The 24,269-nt window shown below is 40.2% G+C and overlaps 1 protein-coding gene across 1 annotated transcript in view; it reads right to left on the bottom strand.

Annotated features, from left to right (window-relative positions):
* The window catches only part of LOC128642671 (amiloride-sensitive sodium channel subunit gamma-like), a 169,874-nt gene that overhangs the window by 117,793 nt on the left and 27,812 nt on the right, over window positions 1–24,269 (bottom strand). The window contains exons 5-7 of the mRNA XM_053695453.1: window positions 15,438–15,542; window positions 13,284–13,404; window positions 9,983–10,055 (exon numbers count right to left, since the gene is read on the bottom strand). Coding sequence (XP_053551428.1) covers window positions 9,983–10,055; window positions 13,284–13,404; window positions 15,438–15,542 — 299 coding nt within the window. The remainder of the gene's footprint in view (window positions 1–9,982; window positions 10,056–13,283; window positions 13,405–15,437; window positions 15,543–24,269) is intronic.

The following is a 24,269-nucleotide window of genomic DNA, read 5'->3' as shown; positions in this document are numbered from 1 at the left end:
AAGGTACAGGAGTGGGAGTTCCTACAAAAGGCTACTCAATGCTTCATTCTGCAAGTTATTGACTTGGAAGGTGCTCTCCCAGTTCCTGCTCCACCGTTGAGATCAAAGACCTTTGCTTATCATACTGATGTATGCTTCTGTTACTGCTGTGACCAAAGACCCCTGCTGAAATACTTGGGTATGCATATACTACTGCTGAGACCAAAGACCTCTGCTGAAATACTTGGGTATGCGTATACTACTGCTGAGACCAAAGACCTCTGCCTGTAATACTGATGTATGTTTATACCACTGCTGAGACCAAAGACCTCTGCTTGTAAAACCGACATAGGCTTCTGCTTTTGCTGAGACCAAAGACTTCTGCTGAAATACTTAGTTATGCATATACTGTTGCTGAGATCAAAGAACCCTGCTTGTAATACTGATGTATACTTCTACTACTGCTAAAATCAAAGACTTCTGTTGTGATACTTATGTATGCTGTTCTGAGTTCATTGAGAGTCTTGTGCCTACTTGCATATGCTTACTTGTTTCTTGACATTTCTCAATATACCTCACCAACAGTACTCGCTGAGTTCTGTGCTTGTTGAGAGACTTATACCTACTTGCATATGCTATTTTGTTGCTGGACATTTCATAAAATTCCTTTCCAACAGTTCTCACTGAGTTCTGTGCTTGTAAAGAGACTTTATCTGTTTCTGCTTATCTTTTCTTCAGTAAATATTACTTTAGGGAAGACTTTTCTTGTTTTGAGTTGTTATTCCAGCATATTGAGTTGAGTTCCAGACACCTCAAAAAAGAGGGGGGGGGGGGGAGAAAAGAAGGACTTGAAGTGTGAGCACTCAAAGAAAAAATTGAGGAAAAAACACAATTATCATACCTAAAAGGCAAGAAGAGGAGGGTAATCTACTCAGGGAAATTAAAATATAACTTTTATTTCATAAATAATTCATAAAGAAATGTTGTGTGTGTGTATTAAAACTCAGATTAATAACTGAAAGGTGAGTTGACAACCCATAAGAAACAATAACTTATATCAGGTAATAGTCAAAATAACCCACCAGGGAGTCGCACAAAAATACTATAAAAGAGACTAGAGTCTCACAATTACAATTAAAGTGGTGCAAACTCCAAGGAGAGTGGCTAAATGAAAAAACAGATGATCAATACTAGGAAAAATACTACGAAAAAACGGGAGAGCTGAAAATTAGCAAGCGGTTAGAGATAGCACTGTTACCAATAAATACCATTACCAATGACCTGTATAAAGAGGCGAAGCCTCGCAACAGTAAAAGTCAAAGATTAGTGCAACTCTAAACACGGCCAAAATCTATTATAGCTCAGTAGAGTTTAAACAAATAACAGGTTTGTCAACTCAGGATACCGCCTGATGCGCATTTCACCAACAAACGGCTTTATCAAAAGCTAACCTGAATTGGGTATGCCCTCCTCCTTATGTATAGTCAGATATCCAATCAGAGAAGGGGTTGTGAACACACACCCCTATGTCAACCTATCACAAGATCGACCACAGGATTGGTCACAACACGTCCGCAGGTTCTCAAATCGCATTGCAGCGATATTCACATGTAAAAACATAATTTATGCTTACCTGATAAATTTATTTCTCTTGTAGTGTATCCAGTCCACGGATCATCCATTACTTATGGGATATTAACTCCTCCCCAACAGGAAGTGCAAGAGGATTCACCCAGCAGAGCTGCTATATAGCTCCTCCCCTAACTGCCATTACCAGTCATTCGACCGAAAACATGCAGAGAAAGGAAAACTATAGGGTGCAGTGGTGACTGTAGTTTAATGGAAAAATTACCTGCCTTAAAGTGACAGGGCGGGCCGTGGACTGGATACACTACAAGAGAAATAAATTTATCAGGTAAGCATAAATTATGTTTTCTCTTGTTAAGTGTATCCAGTCCACGGATCATCCATTACTTATGGGATACCAATACCAAAGCTAAAGTACACGGATGACGGGAGGGACAGGCAGGCTCTTTATACGGAAGGAACCACTGCCTGAAGAACCTTTCTCCCAAAAACAGCCTCCGAAGAAGCAAAAGTGTCAAATTTGTAAAATTTGGAAAAAGTATGAAGAGAAGACCAAGTTGCAGCCTTGCAAATCTGTTCAACAGAAGCCTCATTCTTAAAGGCCCAAGTGGAAGCCACAGCTCTAGTAGAATGTGCTGTAATTCTTTCAGGAGGCTGCTGTCCAGCAGTCTCATAAGCTAACCGTATTATGCTACGAAGCCAAAAGGAGAGAGAGGTAGCCGAAGCTTTTTGACCTCTCCTCTGACCAGAATAAACGACAAACAGGGAAGACATTTGTCGAAAATCCTTAGTTGCCTGTAGATAAAATTTCAGGGCACGGACTACATCTAGATTGTGTAGCAGACGTTCCTTTTTCGAAGAAGGATTAGGACACAAAGATGGAACCACAATCTCTTGATTGATATTCCTGTTAGTGACCACCTTAGGTAGGAACCCAGGTTTAGTACGCAAAACTACCTTGTCTGAATGAAAAATCAGATAAGGAGAATCACAATGTAAGGCAGATAACTCAGAGACTCTTCGAGCCGAGGAAATCGCCATTAAAAACAGAACTTTCCAAGATAACAACTTGATATCAATGGAATGAAGGGGTTCAAACGGAACCCCCTGTAAAACATTAAGAACTAAGTTCAAACTCCATGGTGGAGCAACAGTTTTAAACACAGGCTTGATCCTAGCTAACGCCTGACAAAAAGCTTGAACGTCCGGAACTTCTGACAGACGTTTGTGTAAAAGAATGGACAGAGCTGAAATCTGTCCCTTTAAGGAACTAGCGGATAAACCCTTTTCTAAACCTTCTTGTAGAAAAGACAATATCCTCGGAATCCTAACCTTACTCCATGAGTAACTCTTGGATTCGCACCAATATAAGTATTTGCGCCATATCTTATGGTAAATCTTTCTGGTAACAGGCTTCCTAGCCTGTATTAAGGTATCAATAACTGACTCAGAAAAACCACGTTTTGATAAAATCAAGCGTTCAATTTCCAAGCAGTCAGCTTCAGAGAAATTAGATTTTGATGTTTGAAGGGACCCTGGATCAGAAGGTCCTGTTTCAGAGGTAGCGACCAAGGTGGACAGGATGACATGTCCACTAGATCTGCATACCAAGTCCTGCGTGGCCATACAGGCGCTATTAGAATCACTGATGCTCTCTCCTGTTTGATTCTGGCAATCAATCGAGGAAGCATCGGGAAGGGTGGAAACACATAAGCCATCCCGAAGGTCCAAGGTGCTGTCAAAGCATCTATCAGAACCGCTCCCGGATCCCTGGATCTGGACCCGTAACGAGGAAGCTTGGCGTTCTGTCGAGACGCCATGAGATCTATCTCTGGTTTGCCCCAACGTCGAAGTATTTGGGCAAAGACCTCCGTATGAAGTTCCCACTCCCCCGGATGAAAAGTCTGACGACTTAAGAAATCCGCCTCCCAGTTCTCCACTCCCGGGATGTGGATTGCTGACAGGTGGCAAGAGTGAGACTCTGCCCAGCGAATTATCTTTGATACTTCCATCATTGCTAGGGAGCTTCTTGTCCCTCCCTGATGGTTGATGTAAGCTACAGTCGTGATGTTGTCCGACTTGAGAACTGCTCTCAATTCCAGAATGTTTATTGGTAGGAGACTCTCCTCCTGATTCCATTGTCCCTGAGCCTTCAGAGAATTCCAGACAGCGCCCCAACCTAGTAGGCTGGCGCCTGTTGTTACAATTGTCCAGTCCGGCCTGCTGAATGGCATCCCCCTGGACAGATGTGGCCGAGAAAGCCACCATAGAAGAGAATTTCTGGTCTCTTGATCCAGATTCAGAGTAGGGGACAAGTCTGAGTAATCCCCATTCCACTGACTTAGCATGCACAATTGCAGCGGTCTGAGATGTAGGCGTGCAAAGGGTACTATGTCCATTGCTGCTACCATTAAGCCGATCACCTCCATGCATTGAGCTACTGACGGGTGTTGAATGGAATGAAGGACACGGCATGCATTTTGAAGCTTTGTTAACCTGTCTTCTGTCAGGTAAATCTTCATTTCTACAGAATCTATAAGAGTCCCCAAGAAGGGAACTCTTGTGAGTGGACAGAGAGAACTCTTCTTTTCGTTCACCTTCCATCCATGCGACCTTAGAAATGCCAGTACTAACTCTGTATGAGACTTGGCAGTTTGAAAGCTTGAAGCTTGTATCAGAATGTCGACTAGGTACGGAGCTACCGCAATTCCTCGCGGTCTTAGTACCGCCAGAAGAGCACCCAGAACCTTTGTGAAGATTCTCAGAGCCGTAGCCAATCCGAATGGAAGAGCTACAAACTGGTAATGCCTGTCTAGAAAGGCAAACCTTAGATACCGGTAATGATCTTTGTGAATCGGTATGTGAAGGTAAGCATCCTTTAAATCCACTGTGGTCATGTACTGACCCTTTTGGATCATGGGTAAAATTGTCCGAATAGTCTCCATTTTGAACGATGGAACTCTTAGGAATTTGTTTAGGATCTTTAAATCCAGGATTGGCCTGAAAGTTCCCTCTTTTTTGGGAACCACAAACAGATTTGAGTAAAACCCTTGTCCCTGTTCCGACCGTGGAACTGGATGGATTACTCCCATTAATAAAAGCTCTTGTACGCAGCGTAGAAACGCCTCTTTCTTTATTTGGTTTGTTGACAACCTTGACAGATGAAATCTCTCTCTTGGGGGAGAGTATTTGAAGTCCAGAAGGTATCCCTGAGATATTATCTCTAGCGCCCAGGGATCCTGGACATCTCTTGCCCACGCCTGGGCGAAGAGAGAAAGTCTGCCCCCCACTAGATCTGTTCCCGGATTGGGGGCCCTCAATTCATGCTGTTTTAGGGGCACCAGCAGGTTTCCTGGCCTGCTTGCCCTTGTTCCAGGACTGGTTAGGTCTCCAGCCTTGTCTGTAGCAAGCAACAGATCCTTCTTGTTTTGGAGCAGAGGAAGTTGATGCTGCTCCTGCATTGAAATTCCGAAAGGAACGAAAATTAGATTGTCTAGCCTTAGGTTTGGCTCTGTCTTGAGGCAGGGCATGGCCTTTACCTCCTGTAATGTCAGCGATAATTTCTTTCAATCCGGGCCCGAATAAGGTCTGCCCTTTGAAAGGTATATTAAGTAATTTAGACTTAGAAGTAACGTCAGCTGACCAGGATTTTAGCCACAGTGCTCTGCGCGCCTGAATGGCGAATCCGGAATTCTTAGCCGTAAGCTTAGTTAAATGTACTACGGCATCTGAAATAAATGAGTTAGCTAACTTAAGAGCTTTAAGCCTGTGTGTAATCTCATCTAATGGAGCTGATTCAAGTGTCCCTTCCAGAGACTCAAACCAAAATGCTGCTGCAGCCGTGACAGGCGCAATGCATGCAAGGGGTTGCAATATAAAACCTTGTTGAACAAACATTTTCTTAAGGTAACCCTCTAACTTTTTATCCATTGGATCTGAAAAGGCACAGCTATCCTCCACCGGGATAGTGGTACGCTTAGCTAAAGTAGAAACTGCTCCCTCCACCTTAGGGATCGTTTGCCATAAGTCCCGTGTGGTGGTGTCTATTGGAAACATCTTTCTAAATATCGGAGGGGGTGAGAACGGCACACCGGGTCTATCCCACTCCTTAGTAACAATTTCAGTAAGTCTCTTAGGTATAGGAAAAACGTCAGTACTCGACGGTACCGCAAAATATTTATCCAACCTACACATTTTTTCTGGTATTGCAACTGTGTTACAATCATTCAGAGCCGCTAACACCTCCCCTAGTAATACACGGAGGTTTTCCAGCTTAAATTTAAAATTTGAAATATCTGAATCCAATCTGTTTGGATCAGAACCGTCAGCCGCAGAATGAAGCTCTCCGTCCTCATGTTCTGCAAGTTGTGACGCAGTATCTGACATGGCCCTAACATTATCAGCGCACTCTGTTCTCACCCCAGAGTGATCACGCTTACCTCTTAGTTCTGGTAATTTAGCCAAAACTTCAGACATAACAGTAGCCATATCCTGTAATGTGATTTGTAATGGCCGCCCAGATGTACTCGGCGCCACAATATCACGCACCCCCCGAGCGGGAGATGCAGGTACTGACACGTGAGGCGAGTTAGTCGGCATAACTCTCCCCTCGTTGTTTGGTGAAATGTGTTCAATTTGTACAGATTTACTTTTATTTAAAGTAGCATCAATACAGTTAGTACATAAATTTCTATTGGGCTCCACTTTGGCATTAGCACATATAGCACAGATGTCTTCCTCTGAATCAGACATGTTTAACACACTAGCAAATAAACTAGCAACTTGGAAATACTTTTCAAGTAATTTACTATAATATGAAAACGTACTGTGCCTATAAGAAGCACAGAAAGAGTTATGACAGTTGAAAGTTAATAAACTGAAAGGTTATAGCATCAAATCTTTGTAAAAAACACAATTTTAGCAAAGGCTTGTTCCCATTAGCGAAGGATAACTAACCCTGATAGCAGAAAAAAAAAAAAAAAAAAAAAAAAAAAAAAGTTACAGAAATAAACGTTTTTTATCACAGTCAACTACAATCTCACAGCTCTGCTGTGAATGATTACCTCCCTCAAAACAAGTTTTGAAGACCCCTGAGTTCTGTAGAGATGAACCGGATCATGCAGGAAATACAATGAGCTTCTGACTGAATTTTTTTACCTCCCCCTCACACACAACAGTGAGAGAGATCAGTAAACTGTCATAAATTAAATAAAACAACTGCCAAGTGGAAAAAATAATGCCCAAAACATTTTATTCACCCAGTACCTCAGAAAATGAAACGATTTTACATGCCAGCAAAAAACGTTTAACATAAATTAAGTGTTATTAAAGAGCCTGTTGCCAGTCCCTGCAAATTAGGCTAAAGTCTTATGCACACAGTATAATTCCAGTGAAGTGCCATTCCCCAGAATACTGAAGTGTAAAATATACATACATGACAGCCTGATACCAGATGCTGCTACTGCATTTAAGGCTGAGTTTACATTATATCGGTATGGCAGAATTTTCTCATCAATTCCATTGTCAGAAAATAATAAGCTGCTACATACCTCTTTGCAGATTAATCTGCCCGCTGTCCCCTGATCTGAAGTTTACCTCTCCTCAGATGGCCGAGAAACAGCAATATGATCTTAACTACGCCGGCTAAAATCATAGTAAAAACTCAGGTAGATTCTTCTTCAAATTCTACCAGAGAAGGAATAACACACTCCGGTGCTATTATAAAATAACAAACTTTTGATTGAAGGTATAAAACTAAATATAATCACCATAGTCCTCTCACACATCCTATCTAGTCGTTGGGTGCAAGAGAATGACTGGTAATGGCAGTTAGGGGAGGAGCTATATAGCAGCTCTGCTGGGTGAATCCTCTTGCACTTCCTGTTGGGGAGGAGTTAATATCCCATAAGTAATGGATGATCCGTGGACTGGATACACTTAACAAGAGAAAAGTATATTGTAATACTGATGTCGCTTATATAATAAGTAATGATAAATGTGAGTTGCTGGGAGACAAAATGTTATCAAAATAACAGACACCTCCCCTACCTTACAGGTTGTCACATGGCTTCCCATAAGCCCCTTTTGCCAGGAATGTGCTGCCTGGGAAAATCCTCAGTTGGATGATGGAAGTCAATAAAATCACCCACATAGTTAACTATAATTCTGTGTAATCCCCTGCAGAGACATCACGCTCCAGTCAGTTTGTTAATGGAGGGGGCCATAATCCACCAGAGATAATAAATAACGAAAAATAAATCATATGTTCAAGTATGACCAAAGCCAGGCAATATGATATGCATAAACTCAGACCGGTGTGAACTTTTTGGTGACTAATCTTTGCATTAAGCTTTAGTTTGGTTACAAATGTGAATTCATGATGAAAACACTGATATGTGTTTCGTTTTCACGAAACCAATATCCAAACGAATGCACTAATTTAAAGAAAACTAACAAATACTGATGACATTTGTCAGTATTCATTTGTTTCCTTTAAATTAGCTTTAAAGGGTTAAATACTTCTAGCTTACTGGGAAGCTGTGCTCATCCCGACCCTTCTTTACAGAGCCCCCCAGGCCACGCTGATAGGAATGTAAATGCCCCTCAAATATTCAGTATTCGTTCTGTTTTAAATTAAACAAAATGAATACTGAATAGTACAGCAAATTTTCGGAAAACTTATTTTTTCCGAATATTTATTCCTAAAGATTAGTCTGAAATTAAGTTTTCGCTCCTGCGCATGTTTAGCGTGCACACTGTGGCGATAATCTTCCCAAAAAAAATCTCTTAGTATGATTTTTAATTTATACAGGCACGTTAAAATAGGTTACCTTCAATGGAAGCCAATAGTAAAAACTATTGATAAGACAAAACCGTTGTGATCCTTACTGTATAAATCCTACAGCAACTCAGTGTTTTTTGGACCCAATGTTTTGAACAATAAAGGTCTTTTTTAACTGCTGCAGAATTTGCATTTTTATGATTTGGTTATAGGCTCCTGTGTTTTTACAATACAAGTGCTGTTTTACATTGTTACAGTTACATTTATACACAACAGCGACCCCTGCTGGATTAGAGAAGTAACTGCAGCTGATTTTGTGTAAAGTGAAGTAGATTCTTGTCATACATGGACAAGAAACAGGAATCCCATTTAGGCAAAGTCGGGACAATCCAGGAAACTTTAGCTTAGCCCTTTAAAATATGTGAGACAGACAGACTGACCAAATTCAGGACTGTCCTTAAAGTAAAGCCTTTACTACCCATTCTCTAGCTTTGCACAACTAACATTGTTATATTAATATTGTATAACCTCTAAACTTCTAAATATCTGCCTATTTCTAAGCCCCTACAGGCCGCCTCTTATCTCAGTGCATTTTATTAGCTTTTCACAGCTAATCATGTGTGCCATATAGATAACATAGTGCTCACTTTTGCGGGGGTTATTTATGAGTCAGCACTAATTGGCTAAAATGCAAGTTTGTAAAAAGCACTGAGATAAGGGGGCAGTCTGAAGAGGCTTAATACAAGGTACACCGCCTTAGGGTTGAAAAGCAGGAAGGTAAGTTTAGGAGTATGCATTTGTCTGCGGCACTATGGGCTAGATTTATCAAAGCTGAGTTGGACAGGGGCGCGTATACGTGCCCCTGTACGCCTCAGCTCGCCTGTGGTGGGGAGAAATTACCCACAGGTAATCACCATTGCACACGAGCGCAATTTTGCGCTTGCGTGCAATCCCGCCCGCTTCCCGCACACAGCCAATCACACGCGGGCAGGAGCTGTCAATCTCCTCGACCGCGGAGATTGAATTTCGCCACCTTAGAGGTGGCGAAGAGGTTAGGGAAGCGGCGGTCTGGTGACCACTGCTTGTTAAATTACGGCGAGCAAGTTCTTGTGAGAACTTGCAGCCGTAGGGCTTTAATAAATTGAGCCCTATATGGCAGGAGGAAGGAGTTATATTGTTTGGTTAATAAGCTTCTTTGTTTGTAATGATGTACAGGGGGTCTTACCATTAATTTTTCCATTGTCCCCTGTCCAATCCTGCCATAGTATTATTATTATTATTATTATTATCAGTCATTTGTGGAGCGCCAACAGATTGTGCATCGCTATAAACATTGGTTTACTATACAAGGTAGCATTTATAGGGGGCTAAGGGGTAGAGGGATCTGCCAAGAGTTGTGCTGCTGTAAATCCGCTGTCATGAACGTGATCTACAAAACAGCGGGTCTTGTAGACTTACGTGCTAAGGGGGTTCATGGGGATGACAAAGGGAGGAGAGGAACTGAGGTAAGAAAAAAGGTTAGTGTGTGTTATATTCATCCCTATTATAATGACTGATGTTAGGGACAGACGGTCAAGCACTTAAAGGGACAGTAAAGTAAATAAGAAAGAAATAAATCGAATCCAGAACACTTACTTGCACTGGAGGGGGCAGTGACAGATCAAATCATCGTGTGCAAACTTAAATTCGTACAGCTTCACACAGTCTCCTGTAAGCAGAACAGAGGGTGGCATCAGACAAAAATAATTCTTTACAGGAAGATAAGTATATCATTTAAAGGGACAGTGTACTGGAATATTTTCTCTCCTATAATTGGTTCCCAAATATCCATTTTACCTGCTGAAGCTATAGAGAGCTAGGGGGGGTAGGGATCTTGGAACAAGGGGGAAATAAGGAGATCCATTTTAGAGAGACTTAGCTTGATGTAGTGAAAGTACATGGATGTACTATTTGAAAGACAATTAGGGCTAGATTTATCAACGCTGAGGCGTACAGGGCGCCTATACGCGCCCCTGTATGCCTCAGCTCGCCTATGGTGGGGCGAAATTACCCGCAGGTAATTAACATTGCACACGAGCGCAATTTTGCGCTCGCGTGCAATCCCGCCCTCTGCCCGCGCACAGCCAATCACGCGCGGGCAGGAGCTGTCAATCTCCTCGGTCGGACTCGACCGAGGAGATTGAATTTCACCACAATAGAGGTGGCGTAGATGTTAGGGAAGCAGCGTTCTGGTGACCGCTGCTTGATAAATCCAGGCGAGCAAGTTCTTGAGAGATCTTGCTGCCGTAGGGGCTTAATAAATCTAGCCCTTAGTGGTGTGAGTTAGCAAGGAGGGGGGGGGGGGTAGTCTGGTGCAAAGAGATAGATTTAGGTGTCATCAGTATACAAATGATACTGAAACCCAACCCATGGGATGTTAATTAAGGAACCTAAGGATGTGTAGATTGAAAAGAGAAGAGGACCCAGGACAAAGTCTTGTGGCATCCCAACAGTAAGTGGTAAAGGGGCAGAGGATATGCTACTAAATATATAATTAGAGAGATAGGAGGAGAACCACAAGAGGGCTGTTCCACAAAAGCCAAAGGATTGGAGGGTTTGCAACAAGAGAGTGTGGTCAACAGTTTCAAAGGCTTCTGTTAGATCAAGAAGGATTAACAGAGAGAAATTGTCTGATTGTGTGGTAAGTAGGTCATTAGTGTCCTTAAAGGGACACTGAACCTACATTTTTTTCTTTCATGATTAAGATAGTGAATGCAATTTTAAGAAACTTTATAATTTACTCCTATTTTCTTTAGTATCTTTATTTGAAAAAGCAGGAATGTATGCTTACGAGACGGCCCATTTTTAGTTCAGTACCCTGAATAGCACTTGCTGATTGGTAGCTGCATTTAGCCACAAATCAGCAAGCTCTACCCAGGGGCTGAACCAAAGATGGACCCTCTCTTAAGCTTACATTCCTGCTTTTTCAAACAAAGATGCCAAGAGAACAAAGAAAAATTAATAATAGGAGTAAATTAGAAAGTTGCTTAAAAATGCATGCTCTATCTGAATCACAAAAGAAAAAAAATAGGTTCAGTGTCCCTTTATTGATTGCTGTCTCTTTTGAGTGTTAGGGTCAAAATCCAGATTGCAAAGGATAAAGGAGTCATGTGAGGAAATATGATAGACGTGTATATACTAGCCTTTCCAGTTGGAAGGGAAGGCTGGATCAAGAGATTTTTTTGAGGATAGGTGCGAGTCGACTAGTGCATGTGTAATGGGTGAGGGACATATAGCAGTGTTAAGGGAGAGACTGAATATATGTATGAAGACAGGAGTAAGAGCAGATGAGAGGAAGGTCATTAGTTGTGAGGGGATGGAATCGAAGGGAACAGTTAGAGGGTGGGAAGGACAATATAAGGGCAGATATTTCATCTTCTCTAACAGGGGCAAATAAACTGAGTATTTAAGGATATATGAGTTTTGGATGTTTATAAATGGTTGAGAGGGGTAGTGAATGCTAATGTGGTGATTATTTAATTTCTGATTAAGTCTATTTTGTTGTTGGTGGTTAGTAAAATCTTAAACTGAAAGAAGTGGTAATAGGAGGTAAGAGTAGGCTGAGATGTGAATTGAACTTGAAGTGAAGAACAGATGTTTTGGTTTAAAGGAAAGAGCAGAGTAGTGCAAGATGAACGCATAGTGAAAATAGTCAGCTGAACAGCAAGACTTTCGAATGCGACGCTCAGTAGTGTAGGAACATATGTACAATTATCTCATCAGAGAAGTATGCCAGGGTTGAGGATGAATGTGTGATTTGTAAGCTGTAATAGGTGCAGCCAAATTGTCAAGGACAATGTATATGTGGAGTTTTAGTGACAGACTGATTGGTTTGGACAGGAAAGAGAGGAGATAGAGGAGAGCATGGGTTTGAAAGAATTTTAGACGGTTGCCGAGCTAATAATTGTATGCTTTTATGGAATTTGGTTGGTGGAGAGTAGGTTTGTTGTTATTCTGCATGTGAGTATATCAGAAAGAGGCATGTAAGCTTGTGTAACTAATATATGTTAATATTTTGTTTAGTTAGATTTTAACCTTAGAATGCTGATAATCAGAGATATTTTGTTAACAAAAAATTAATATCTAGAAAGTGGCATATGATGTTACAACAAAGTAAAACCATGGTGAGCAGGGCCGGATTTATAATAAGGCAGAGTAAGCATGTGACTACAGGTGCCCTCCATAGAGGGACGCCTGTCTCTGCTTATTATAAATACAGGTCAGCTGGTGACCTTAACTAAGATGATTCAGAGACAGCATGCATTTGTAAAAAACTTAACAATTTACTCCTGTTATAAATTTTGCTTCATTGTCGTGATATCCTTTCTTGAAGAAACAGCAATGCACTACTGGAAGCTAGCTGAACACATTGGTAGGCCAATCACAAAAGCCATATTTGTGCAGCACCCAATCAGCTAGTACCTAGCTCCTGAGCCTACCTATGTATGCCTTTCAACAAAGGATACCAAGATAACAAAGCAAATTAGATAAAAGAAGTAAATTGGAAAATTGTTTAAAACTGCATGTCCCTTTAAGTTCGCCACAAGTATTATGCATGCACGGCATCCGGCTTCCCCCGTGCATGTGCAATGCATGCGGTGGCAACACATGCACAGTGCTGATATTTCACTTCTTAGTTAAGGTCACCGGCACAGCTGTGAACAGTGAGTGAGGAGCACTGGGACACTTCAGATTTTGGTGCCTACATCTACCTAGGCTGTAAATTCTGCCTTGATGGTGAGATTGTATTTAGTAAATCTTACTTGAACTCACAACTTCACACAATCTTGACCAAAACCCAGGAAGTTATTATATCTTAGGTATAACATCGGTAATAAAATACAGGCAAAAGACAGCAATGTAAGACATGCAAAGTTTCAGTATCTAGTTTACTTACGGACAACAATGTTGCTGAGATTACACTTCGGGAATCCTACATCCTTGGGATAAGCGAATTCCCAGTGGCTGCAGCCACAGTTTTCCATAATGTTCTGCTGGGCACAAGTCCTTTTACATGCCTAGAAAAATAATGTGATATGGAAACTCAGACATGGCAAGGACCAGTATTTACTAAAGATCGATAAATGCCTATGAAACTAATATTCTGATGTGCTAAAGCTTATTTTCTAGATTTAAAAATTGTGCAAACAAACATTGTCAAATTCTCTTACTGAAAAAATTCCCATTCATTTTGATATCTATATTTAAAACTTTGATAAAATGACTATAATCTAAACACATCCATTGGCTTGGATATGCTATCAACTGAATCGCTTTAGATGAGCCCACGACTCAAAGGCATATTTAAAGGTTTGTGTCAAACAGCACAATAATAAGAAATATTAAGGGTAATAGTGTGAAAATCAACTTTTTTATAAAATAATTTGGGATTTATTTACCCTCTTCATATCGAGGGTTAATTAAAGGGATATAAACAGTCTGTTTCATTGTTGTATTAAAAACACTAAGCAGTGGGTTATACTTAATAGAAGTAATTGCAATGTATAATATTCATAATTTTAAATGGATTTTACCTTTTATTTATTTTCTTAACTTATTTTTTGCAGTGTCCATTACTTCTCCTGCCACAGCCCTACAAGGGGGGTATGGTCTCTACAGGAAAGCATATTTAGCTTAATGTCAAATATTCTAGAGTAATATCAGCTGGCTTACTATTCTTTGAACGCTAGAGAGATAGGAAGTCAGCTTCTGCCCATGCTCAGTCTGTCTGCTCCTTTATTTAGCTGTAGGCAGGGGCTATACTAATTTATAAGTGCTCATTTCGCAATAAAGCAAGTAAGTTATTTGCTGTTTTTTTTTTTTACACAATCTGTTTCTTTTTATGTTTACTTTTATTTAACATGTTTGTTTTTACTATAGGAGTAGTGTATCATATCCTTTTATAGTGTTAATACACCTCTCCCTGTTTTCTCTTTTTTAATTCTTTCTTCTCTCTAATTTAAAAAAAAAAAATGTACTAAGTGATCCAATCAATGTAGAGAAGTGTTTCCAGTTAAAGGGACATTGCAGCCAAAATTAGAATCTACATGGATACATTTCAGTTTTGAATAGAAGCATTTTTATGATATATATGTATTAGCAAAAATGCTGCTAGTAAAAGCTATAGCTGTTACAAAAGTATATTTAAGTATGCACGTGCACCAGCATTTTAAACACAGCACTTGCTCTAAGAGACTACGGTGCTTGTACCATCTGGTAATGACTCAATTTGTTAATTGCTGACATGACACAAGCGCCACTGGTGCTCTGAGCAGCTGCAGTATTTAAAATGCTGGTGCACTGAGAATATCTAGCTATGCTTCACATGCACGTGCAGAGAAAAATGTTAACACTAAAACAGTGATAACTTTTACTAGAAGCATTTAAGCCAATACGTTTATATTACAAATATGTTTCTATTCAAAGATGGAATTCATCTATGTGCATTTCCATTTTGACCAGTGTCCTTTAAGTTAGGTTAGAGTCAAATGATTCAGTTTCAGGCTTTTTATGAACTTTTAAGGACACGGTTTTAATGTTCTTATTTTTGACACATAGATTGTCCCCGTTTGACCCTATAGTACCCATAGGGGCATATCTATCAAGCTCCGTAGTGAGCTTGATGCCCCGTGTTTCTGGCGAGCCTGCAGACTCACCAGAAACAGCAGTTATGAAGCAGCGGTCACAAAGACTGCTGCTCCATAACCTGTCCGCCTGCTCTGGGCAGGCGGACAGACATCGCCGGAAATCAACCCGATCTAGTACGATCGGGTTGATTGACACCCCCCTGCTGGCGGCCCACTGGCCGCGAGTCTGCAGGGGGTGGCGTTGCTGCTGGTGCAATGCTGAATACGGCGAGCGTATTTCTCTCCATATTCAGCGAGGTCTGGCGGACTTGATCCGCACTGTCGGATCAGGTCCGCCAGACTTTCTTAAATAGGGCCCATAGTCTTGTGGTCCCTTACAGTTTTTTTTATTTAGAAGTACATAAATACAAAATGTGTCAGTTTATTAACTCTTCACAAATTCTATGCTAAACACATACACTTACCTCTCTTGTATACCCAGACCCATAGTTATCCTTGTAAAAATTCTTAATATTTTCTCCATCAGTACACTGGCTCCCATATGGTGTTTTTAATCTATCTATGTGGACCTTGAAAAACAAAGTTATAAAAAAAACAAAGCAAAATCATTTCTACAATTAGATTTTATTTAGAGTTGAGATGCAGGTGGTTTATAAGGTTGCATAAAGAACAATAAAGGTGATTGCTTAGCACTCTTTAACCCTTTAGCAGGGTACAAAGCTGGTCTTTCTATGGGGGTTACTTTTTGAATAGCGCTGTCTCGCGCAAGACCCACGCTATTATTATCACTAAACAATCCCTTAACGACCAGTGATGTACAGGGTACATAACGACCAGCGATGTACAGGGTATATCGTGGTCGTTAAGGGGTTAAAAGGAGCACTGATGTTCATGATTCAGATAGAGCATGCAGTTTTAAGAAATGTACTTCTATCATCAAATTGTACACACTCTTTTTATATGCACACTTTCTGAGGCACCAGCCCCTACTGAGCACGTGCAAAAGTTCACAGTGTATACATATATGAGTCTGTGATTGGCTGATGGCTGTCACATGGCAAATTAAAGTAACTATTCAAATTTGTCAGAAAAACAAATTGCTGTTTTATTATACACTTGTTTATGCAATTCTACTGTATTTAAATGTATACGAAACCCACATATTTTCTTTCACAATTCATATAGAGCATGCAATTATAAAACAACTTTGTAATTTCATTATATTATCAATTGTCTTTGTTCTCTTGGTATCTTTTGTTCAAAAGCAGGAATGTAAGCTTAGGAGCCGGCCCATTTTTGGAGCACTATATGGCAGCAGTTTTATGCATTTGCAAGAGCACTAGAGGGCAGCGCTATTTCCTGCCATATAGTGCTCAAGATGCTCTACCTAGGTATCTCTTCAACAAAGAATTTCATGGGAATAAAGCAAATTTGATAATAGAATTAAATTGGAAACTTTTTAAAAAAATGATATGCTCTGTCTGAATCACAAACAAAATTGGGTTTCATGTCCCTGGTCCTTTATCTGCAGACGGGGATACAAATACATTTATTTGTAAAATATGCTCATTTTCTAATTTTGCAGTGTTATGTTTAGCTTCAAGACTGCGAATTCTCCAGACAGCAGAGACGAAGGGGCACATCTTTTTTGTATTTTATCTGTGTTCTCCTATGAATTGCTTCCAGAGTGCAATTCGTGTTTGATGTGTGCTGGTATTATAGTATTAAGGAGTTTTTAATTCTATTTTGTTGATTGTGTTTTACTCTGATTTTTAACTCCTTTGATACTCTATTTATTTGTTGACCTATTAGTGTTTCACCCATAGAATGGATATATTTAGTTTGAGAGATTCCCTACTCTCTGGAATTGAAGGGGCAAATGTGACTAATAATAGTTATATAGAAGAGGATTTGGAATCAATCCTGAATGATTTTGAAAAAATACTAACTAAAGAATTAAAACATAAGATTGAACTAACCTTTATGAAAAAATATGTTGAATCAAAAATTGTACCACAAGGTTTACGTTTGAAAAAAGAATGCAATTTTGAGCTGCAGGATTTTTTATTAGTAGAATGGTATGAAACATTAGAAAATGCATCTATCAATCTAATGAATATCATTATAAAATCAAGAAATATAACCTTAGAAGAAAGTAAACTAAAAGTAGAAGAATTTAAAAAGCGTTTAGACCCCTCCAAAAAATCTAAACTATATGAAGAAAAACAGAGAGATATTATACAAAATTTACAAAAACTAAATAGAGATATTCTAGAGAGAAAATTGAGAAAAAAGAACAGAGATGAACAAGATTACTCACAAACTAATAGAGAAACAGTGCTTAATGATGATATAAATGAAAAAGAGACACTAGAAATGAGTAACCCTGAGGTAGCTAGAGACAAAGCCCAAACACTAATAAAAGTAAAAATCATCTTAAAGTCTTTCAGAAAAAACAAAAAGAGAGCTATAATGAAGGGAATCCGAGATAAATAAGAAATTACAATCAAAATAGGTACTATGGACAAAACCACCAATCTCACTATGATAATAGAAGAGTAGGTATGAATTCTTATAATCAGGTTAGAAACGAATACCAATACAATAGAGGGCATTATTACAACAGAGATAGAGAACAAAGAGGGAATAGAAATTATTATACCTCTTCAGATAATTATTATCCCCAGAGAAATGAAAACCAAACTAATCATAGAAGAAATTATCAACATAATAATTGGAGAATACACACATCCAATAGATTCAGTCCTTTAAGAGGTAGACTGGACTCAGAGATTGAATATAGAAATAAGGAATTGATAAATAAACCAGGGACTTCTAGGGATTTTTTAGAAGTGGAACAAAAAACAAACACAAAATTCAGAAGGGAAAAAAGGGACAGAGAGGAAGAAGAGGAGGAGGTCCTAGACGACAGGGAGAAACAAATGAGGTTAAGATAAATACTGAAGGGATTTTTAATTTAAGCAGTATTAAATTAAACACCATACAAGAAAAAGTATTGAGTAGAGGTTTGTCTTTCGCACCGACTGCGAAATTAAATAAGTTTGAAACATTGATTAATATTAATCAATATATCAGAAAGCTAACACTTAAAAGGTATTTTTTGAAAAACCCCTTGGAAAATCAGCCACAAAACAATATAAGAAATGATGTTAAATCACATTATCAACATACAAATTTGAAAAATAAATCAAACTTCTATCCGACTAAAGAAAAAGGGGATAACCTTACCCTATTTGAACAGAAGGTAAAAAAGATCTTGAGAAGTGGGATGGGAAGAGTAAATATTTAAATTTTAATCTCTATAAGGAAGAATATAAAATACTCCAAGATCTAAGAAATAATAAGGAAATCGTTATTAAACAAGCGGATAAAGGTGGGGGGGGGGTAGTTTTAATGAATACCATTGATTATCTTAAAGAAGCCGCAAGAATCTTAGGTGATAAAGATACATATAAAAAACTTTTAAGTGACCCAATAATCAAACAAAAACAGAATTTAGATAAATTATTGAGTGACGCACATTCTAAAGGACTACTCAATTTTAATGAATTTAACTTTCTGACAATAAAATTCCCTAGAACCCCAACCTTTTACTTCTTGCCTAAAATCCACAAGTCCCTCATAAATCCACCAGGGCGCCCGATCATTTCGGGAATAAATTCATTGACTTCTAACTTATCACAATATATTGACCAATTCCTTCAAAAATATGTTGTGAAGTTACCAGCCTACCTTAAAGATTCAACACAATTGTTAAATTTATTAAACCAAATGAGTTGGAATGAAAAATATTTAATGGTTTCTTGTGATGTGACTAGCCTATACACAAACATCGATCATAAACTAGGGCTGAAGGCGGTTAAACACTTTCTAGAGAAAGATGAGAATTTAATGATGGATCAATGTCAATTTATCCTGGAATGTATTGAATTTATTTTAAATAATAATTATTTTATATTTGATGGGAAATATTATTTGCATCAAAAAGGAACGGCGATGGGTACCAAGTTCGCACCCAGTTATGCTAATGTCTTTATGGGATATTTAGAAGAATTTTTTATCTTTAATGGAGCATGGGGTGCGAACTTGGTATCTTATAAAAGGTTTATAGATGATATCTTTATAATTTGGAATGGAGATTATGAACTCCTTAGTTTATTCTTGGAAGATCTAAATCAAAATAATCTCGGCCTAAAATTCACAAGTGAGATTAGTAGTAAAAGCTTGCATTTTTTGGATCTAGAAATAAGTATCATTGACAGTAAAATCCACACAAAAACATAATTTATGCTTACCTGATAAATTCCTTTCTTCTGTAGTGTGATCAGTCCACGGGTCATCATTACTTCTGGGATATTAACTGCTCCCCTACAGGAAGTGCAAGAGGATTCACCCAGCAGAGCTGCATATAGCTCCTCCCCTCTACGTCACTCCCAGTCATTCGACCAAGGACCAACGAGAAAGGAAAAGCCAAGGGTGAAGTGGTGACTGGAGTATAAATTAAAAAATATTTACCTGCCTTAAAAACAGGGCGGGCCGTGGACTGATCACACTACAGAAGAAAGGAATTTATCAGGTAAGCATAAATTATGTTTTCTTCTGTTAAGTGTGATCAGTCCACGGGTCATCATTACTTCTGGGATATCAATACCAAAGCAAAAGTACACGGATGACGGGAGGGATAGGCAGACTCTTTATACAGAAGGAACCACTGCCTGAAGAACCTTTCTCCCAAAAATAGCCTCCGATGAAGCAAAGGTGTCAAATTTGTAAAATTTGGAAAAAGTATGAAGCGAAGACCAAGTTGCAGCCTTGCAAATCTGTTCAACAGAGGCCTCATTCTTGAAGGCCCAAGTGGAAGCCACAGCTCTAGTAGAATGAGCTGTAATTCTTTCAGGAGGCTGCTGTCCAGCAGTCTCATAAGCTAAACGAATTATGCTACGAAGCCAAAAAGAAAGAGAGGTAGCGGAAGCTTTTTGACCTCTCCTCTGCCCAGAGTAAATGACAAACAGAGAAGACGTTTGTCGGAATTCCTTAGTTGCCTGCAAGTAAAATTTTAGAGCCCGGACTACATCCAGGTTGTGCAGTAGACGTTCCTTCTTTGAAGAAGGATTTGGGCATAAAGAAGGAACAACAATCTCTTGATTGATATTCCTGTTAGTAACTACCTTAGGTAAGAACCCAGGTTTAGTACGCAGGACTACCTTATCCGAATGAAAAATCAAATAAGGAGAATCACAATGTAAGGCTGATAATTCAGAGACTCTTTGAGCCGAGGAAATAGCCATTAAAAATAGAACTTTCCAAGATAACAACTTTATATCAATGGAATGAAGGGGTTCAAACGGAACGCCCTGTAAAACATTAAGAACAAGGTTTAAACTCCATGGTGGAGCAACAGTTTTAAACACAGGCTTAATCCTGGCCAAAGCCTGACAAAAAGCCTGGACGTCAGGAACTTCTGACAGACGTTTGTGTAACAGAATGGACAGAGCTGAGATCTGTCCCTTTAATGAACTAGCAGAAAAACCCTTTTCTAAACCTTCTTGTAGAAAAGACAATATCCTAGGAATCCTAACCTTACTCCAAGAGTAACCTTTGGATTCACACCAATGTAGGTATTTACGCCATATCTTATGGTAAATCTTTCTGGTAACAGGTTTCCTAGTCTGTATTAAGGTACTAATAACTGACTCAGAAAACCCACGTCTTGATAAAATTAAGCGTTCAATTTCCAAGCAGTCAGCTTCAGAGAAGTTAGATTTTGATGTTTGAAGGGACCCTGTATCAGAAGGTCCTGTTTCAGAGGTAGAGACCAAGGCGGACAGGATGACATGTCCACCAGGTCTGCATACCAAGTCCTGCGTGGCCACGCAGGTGCTATTAGAATCACTGATGCTCTCTCTTGTTTGATTCTGGCTATCAATCGAGGAAGCAACGGGAAGGGTGGAAACACGTAAGCCATCCTGAAGTCCCAAGGTGCTGTCAGAGCATCTATCAGGACTGCTCCTGGATCCCTGGATCTGGACCCGTAACGAGGAAGCTTGGCGTTCTGTCGAGACGCCATGAGATCTATCTCTGGTTTGCCCCAACGTCGAAGTATTTGGGCAAAGACCTCCGGATGAAGTTCCCACTCCCCCGGATGAAAAGTCTGACGACTTAAGAAATCCGCCTCCCAGTTCTCCACTCCCGGGATGTGGATTGCTGACAGGTGGCAAGAGTGAGACTCTGCCCAGCGAATTATCTTTGATACTTCCATCATAGCTAGGGAGCTTCTTGTCCCTCCCTGATGGTTGATGTAAGCTACAGTCGTGATGTTGTCCGACTGAAACCTGATGAACCCCCGAGTTGTCAACTGGGGCCAAGCCAGGAGGGCATTGAGAACTGCTCTCAATTCCAGAATGTTTATTGGCAGGAGACTCTCCTCCTGACTCCATAGTCCCTGAGCCTTCAGGGAATTCCAGACGGCACCCCAACCTAGAAGGCTGGCGTCTGTTGTTACAATTGTCCAGTCTGGTCTGCTGAATGGAATCCCCCTGGACAGGTGTGGCCGAGAAAGCCACCATAGAAGAGAATTTCTGGTCTCTTGATCCAGATTCAGAGAAGGGGATAAGTCTGAGTAATCCCCATTCCACTGACCTAGCATGCACAGTTGCAGTGGTCTGAGGTGTAAGCGTGCAAAGGGTACCATGTCCATTGCCGCTACCATTAAGCCGATTACCTCCATACATTGAGCCACTGACGGGTGTTGAATGGAATGAAGAGTGCGGCAAGCACTTTGAAGTCTTGATAGCCTGTCCTCTGTCAGGTAAATCTTCATTTCTACAGAATCTATAAGAGTCCCCAGGAAGGGAACTCTTGTGAGTGGAACGAGTGAACTTTTCTTTTCGTTCACCTTCCATCCATGTGACCTTAGAAATGCCAGCACTAACTCTGTATGAGATTTGGCAGTTTGAAAGCTTGAAGCTTGTATCAGAATGTCGTCTAGGTATGGAGCTACCGAGATTCCCCGCGGTCTTAGTACCGCCAGAAGAGCACCCAGAACCTTTGTGAAGATTCTTGGCGCTGTAGCCAATCCGAATGGAAGAGCCACAAACTGGTAATGCCTGTCTAGGAAGGCAAACCTTAGGTACCGGTAATGATCTTTGTGAATCGGTATGTGCAGGTAAGCATCTTTTAAATCTACAGTGGTCATGTACTGACCCTCTTGGATCATAGGTAAAATTGTCCGAATAGTCTCCATCTTGAACGATGGAACTCTTAGGAATTTGTTTAGGATCTTTAAGTCCAGGATTGGTCTGAAAGTTCCCTCTTTTTTGGGAACCACAAACAGATTTGAGTAAAACCCCTGTCCCTGTTCCGATCGTGGAACTGGATGGATTACTCCCATTAACAAGAGCTCTTGTACGCAGCGTAGAAAAGCCTCTTTCTTTGTCTGGATTGTTGACAATCTTGACAGATGAAATCTCTCTCTTGGAGGAGAGTATTTGAAGTCCAGAAGGTATCCCTGAGATATTATCTCTAGCGCCCAGGGATCCTGAACATCTCTTGCCCAAGCCTGGGCGAAGAGAGAAAGTCTGCCCCCCACTAGATCCGATCCCGGATCGGGGGCCCTCAATTCATGCTGTTTTGGGGGCAGCAGCAGGTTTCCTAGTCTGCTTGCCCTTGTTCCAGGACTGGTTAGGTTTCCAGCCTTGTCTGTAGCGAGCAACAGCTCCTTCCTGTTTTGGTGCAGAGGAAGTTGATGCTGCTCCTGCTTTGAAATTACGAAAGGAACGAAAACTAGACTGTCTAGTCTTGGCTTTGGCTTTGTCCTGAGGCAGGGCATGGCCTTTACCTCCTGTAATGTCAGCGATAATCTCTTTCAACCCGGGCCCGAATAAGGTCTGCCCTTTGAAAGGTATATTAAGCAATTTAGACTTAGAAGTAACATCAGCTGACCAGGATTTTAGCCACAGCGCCCTGCGTGCCTGAATGGCGAATCCTGAATTCTTCGCCGTAAGTTTAGTAAGATGTACTACGGCCTCCGAAATGAATGAATTAGCTAGTTTAAGGACTCTAAGCCTGTCCGTAATGTCGTCCAGAGTAGCTGAACCAATGTTCTCTTCCAGAGACTCAATCCAGAATGCCGCTGCAGCCGTGATCGGCGCAATGCATGCAAGGGGTTGCAATATAAAACCTTGTTGAACAAACATTTTCTTAAGGTAACCCTCTAACTTTTTATCCATTGGATCTGAAAAAGCACAGCTATCCTCCACCGGGATAGTGGTACGCTTAGCTAAAGTAGAAACTGCTCCCTCCACCTTAGGGACCGTTTGCCATAAGTCCCTTGTGGTGGCGTCTATTGGAAACATTTTTCTAAATATCGGAGGGGGTGAGAACGGCACACCGGGTCTATCCCACTCCTTAGTAACAATTTCAGTAAGTCTCTTAGGTATAGGAAAAACCTCAGTACTCGTCGGTACCGCAAAATATTTATCCAACCTACACATTTTCTCTGGTATTGCAACTGTGTTACAATCATTCAGAGCCGCTAACACCTCCCCTAGTAATACACGGAGGTTTTCCAGTTTAAATTTAAAATTTGAAATATCTGAATCCAGTCTGTTTGGATCAGAACCGTCACCCACAGAATGAAGTTCTCCGTCCTCATGTTCTGCCACCTGTGACGCAGTGTCTGACATGGCCCTAATATTATCAGCGCACTCTGTTCTCACCCCAGAGTGATCACGCTTACCTTTTAGTTCTGGTAATTTAGCCAAAACTTCAGTCATAACAGTAGCCATATCCTGTAATGTGATTTGTAATGGCCGCCCAGCTGTACTCGGCGCTACAATATCACGCACCTCCCTCTGAGCGGGAGATGTAGGTACTGACACGTGAGGCGAGTTAGTCGGCATAACTCTCCCCTCGTTGTTTGGTGAAATTTGTTCAATTTGTACAGATTGATTTTTATTTAAAGTAGCATCAATACAGTTAGTACATAAATTTCTATTGGGCTCCACTTTGGCATTGCAACAAATGACACAGGTATCATCTTCTGAATCAGACATGTTTAACACACTAGCAAATAAAATTGCAACTTGGAAATACAATTCAAATAGAATAATATTAAAACGTACTGTGCCTTTAAGAAGCACAGAAGATCTATGACAGTTAAAAATTAATAAATTGAAACAGTTATAGCCTCAATCCTTGTAAACAACACAACTTTAGCAAAGGTTTAATCCCATTAGCAAAGATAACAATTTCTGAAAGCAGGAAACAAATTACAG

Source organism: Bombina bombina, chromosome 12, assembly GCF_027579735.1.
Source record: "Bombina bombina isolate aBomBom1 chromosome 12, aBomBom1.pri, whole genome shotgun sequence".
NCBI classification, from domain to species: Eukaryota; Metazoa; Chordata; class Amphibia; order Anura; family Bombinatoridae; genus Bombina; species Bombina bombina.
This window is presented reverse-complemented; position numbering and strand designations above follow the sequence as displayed.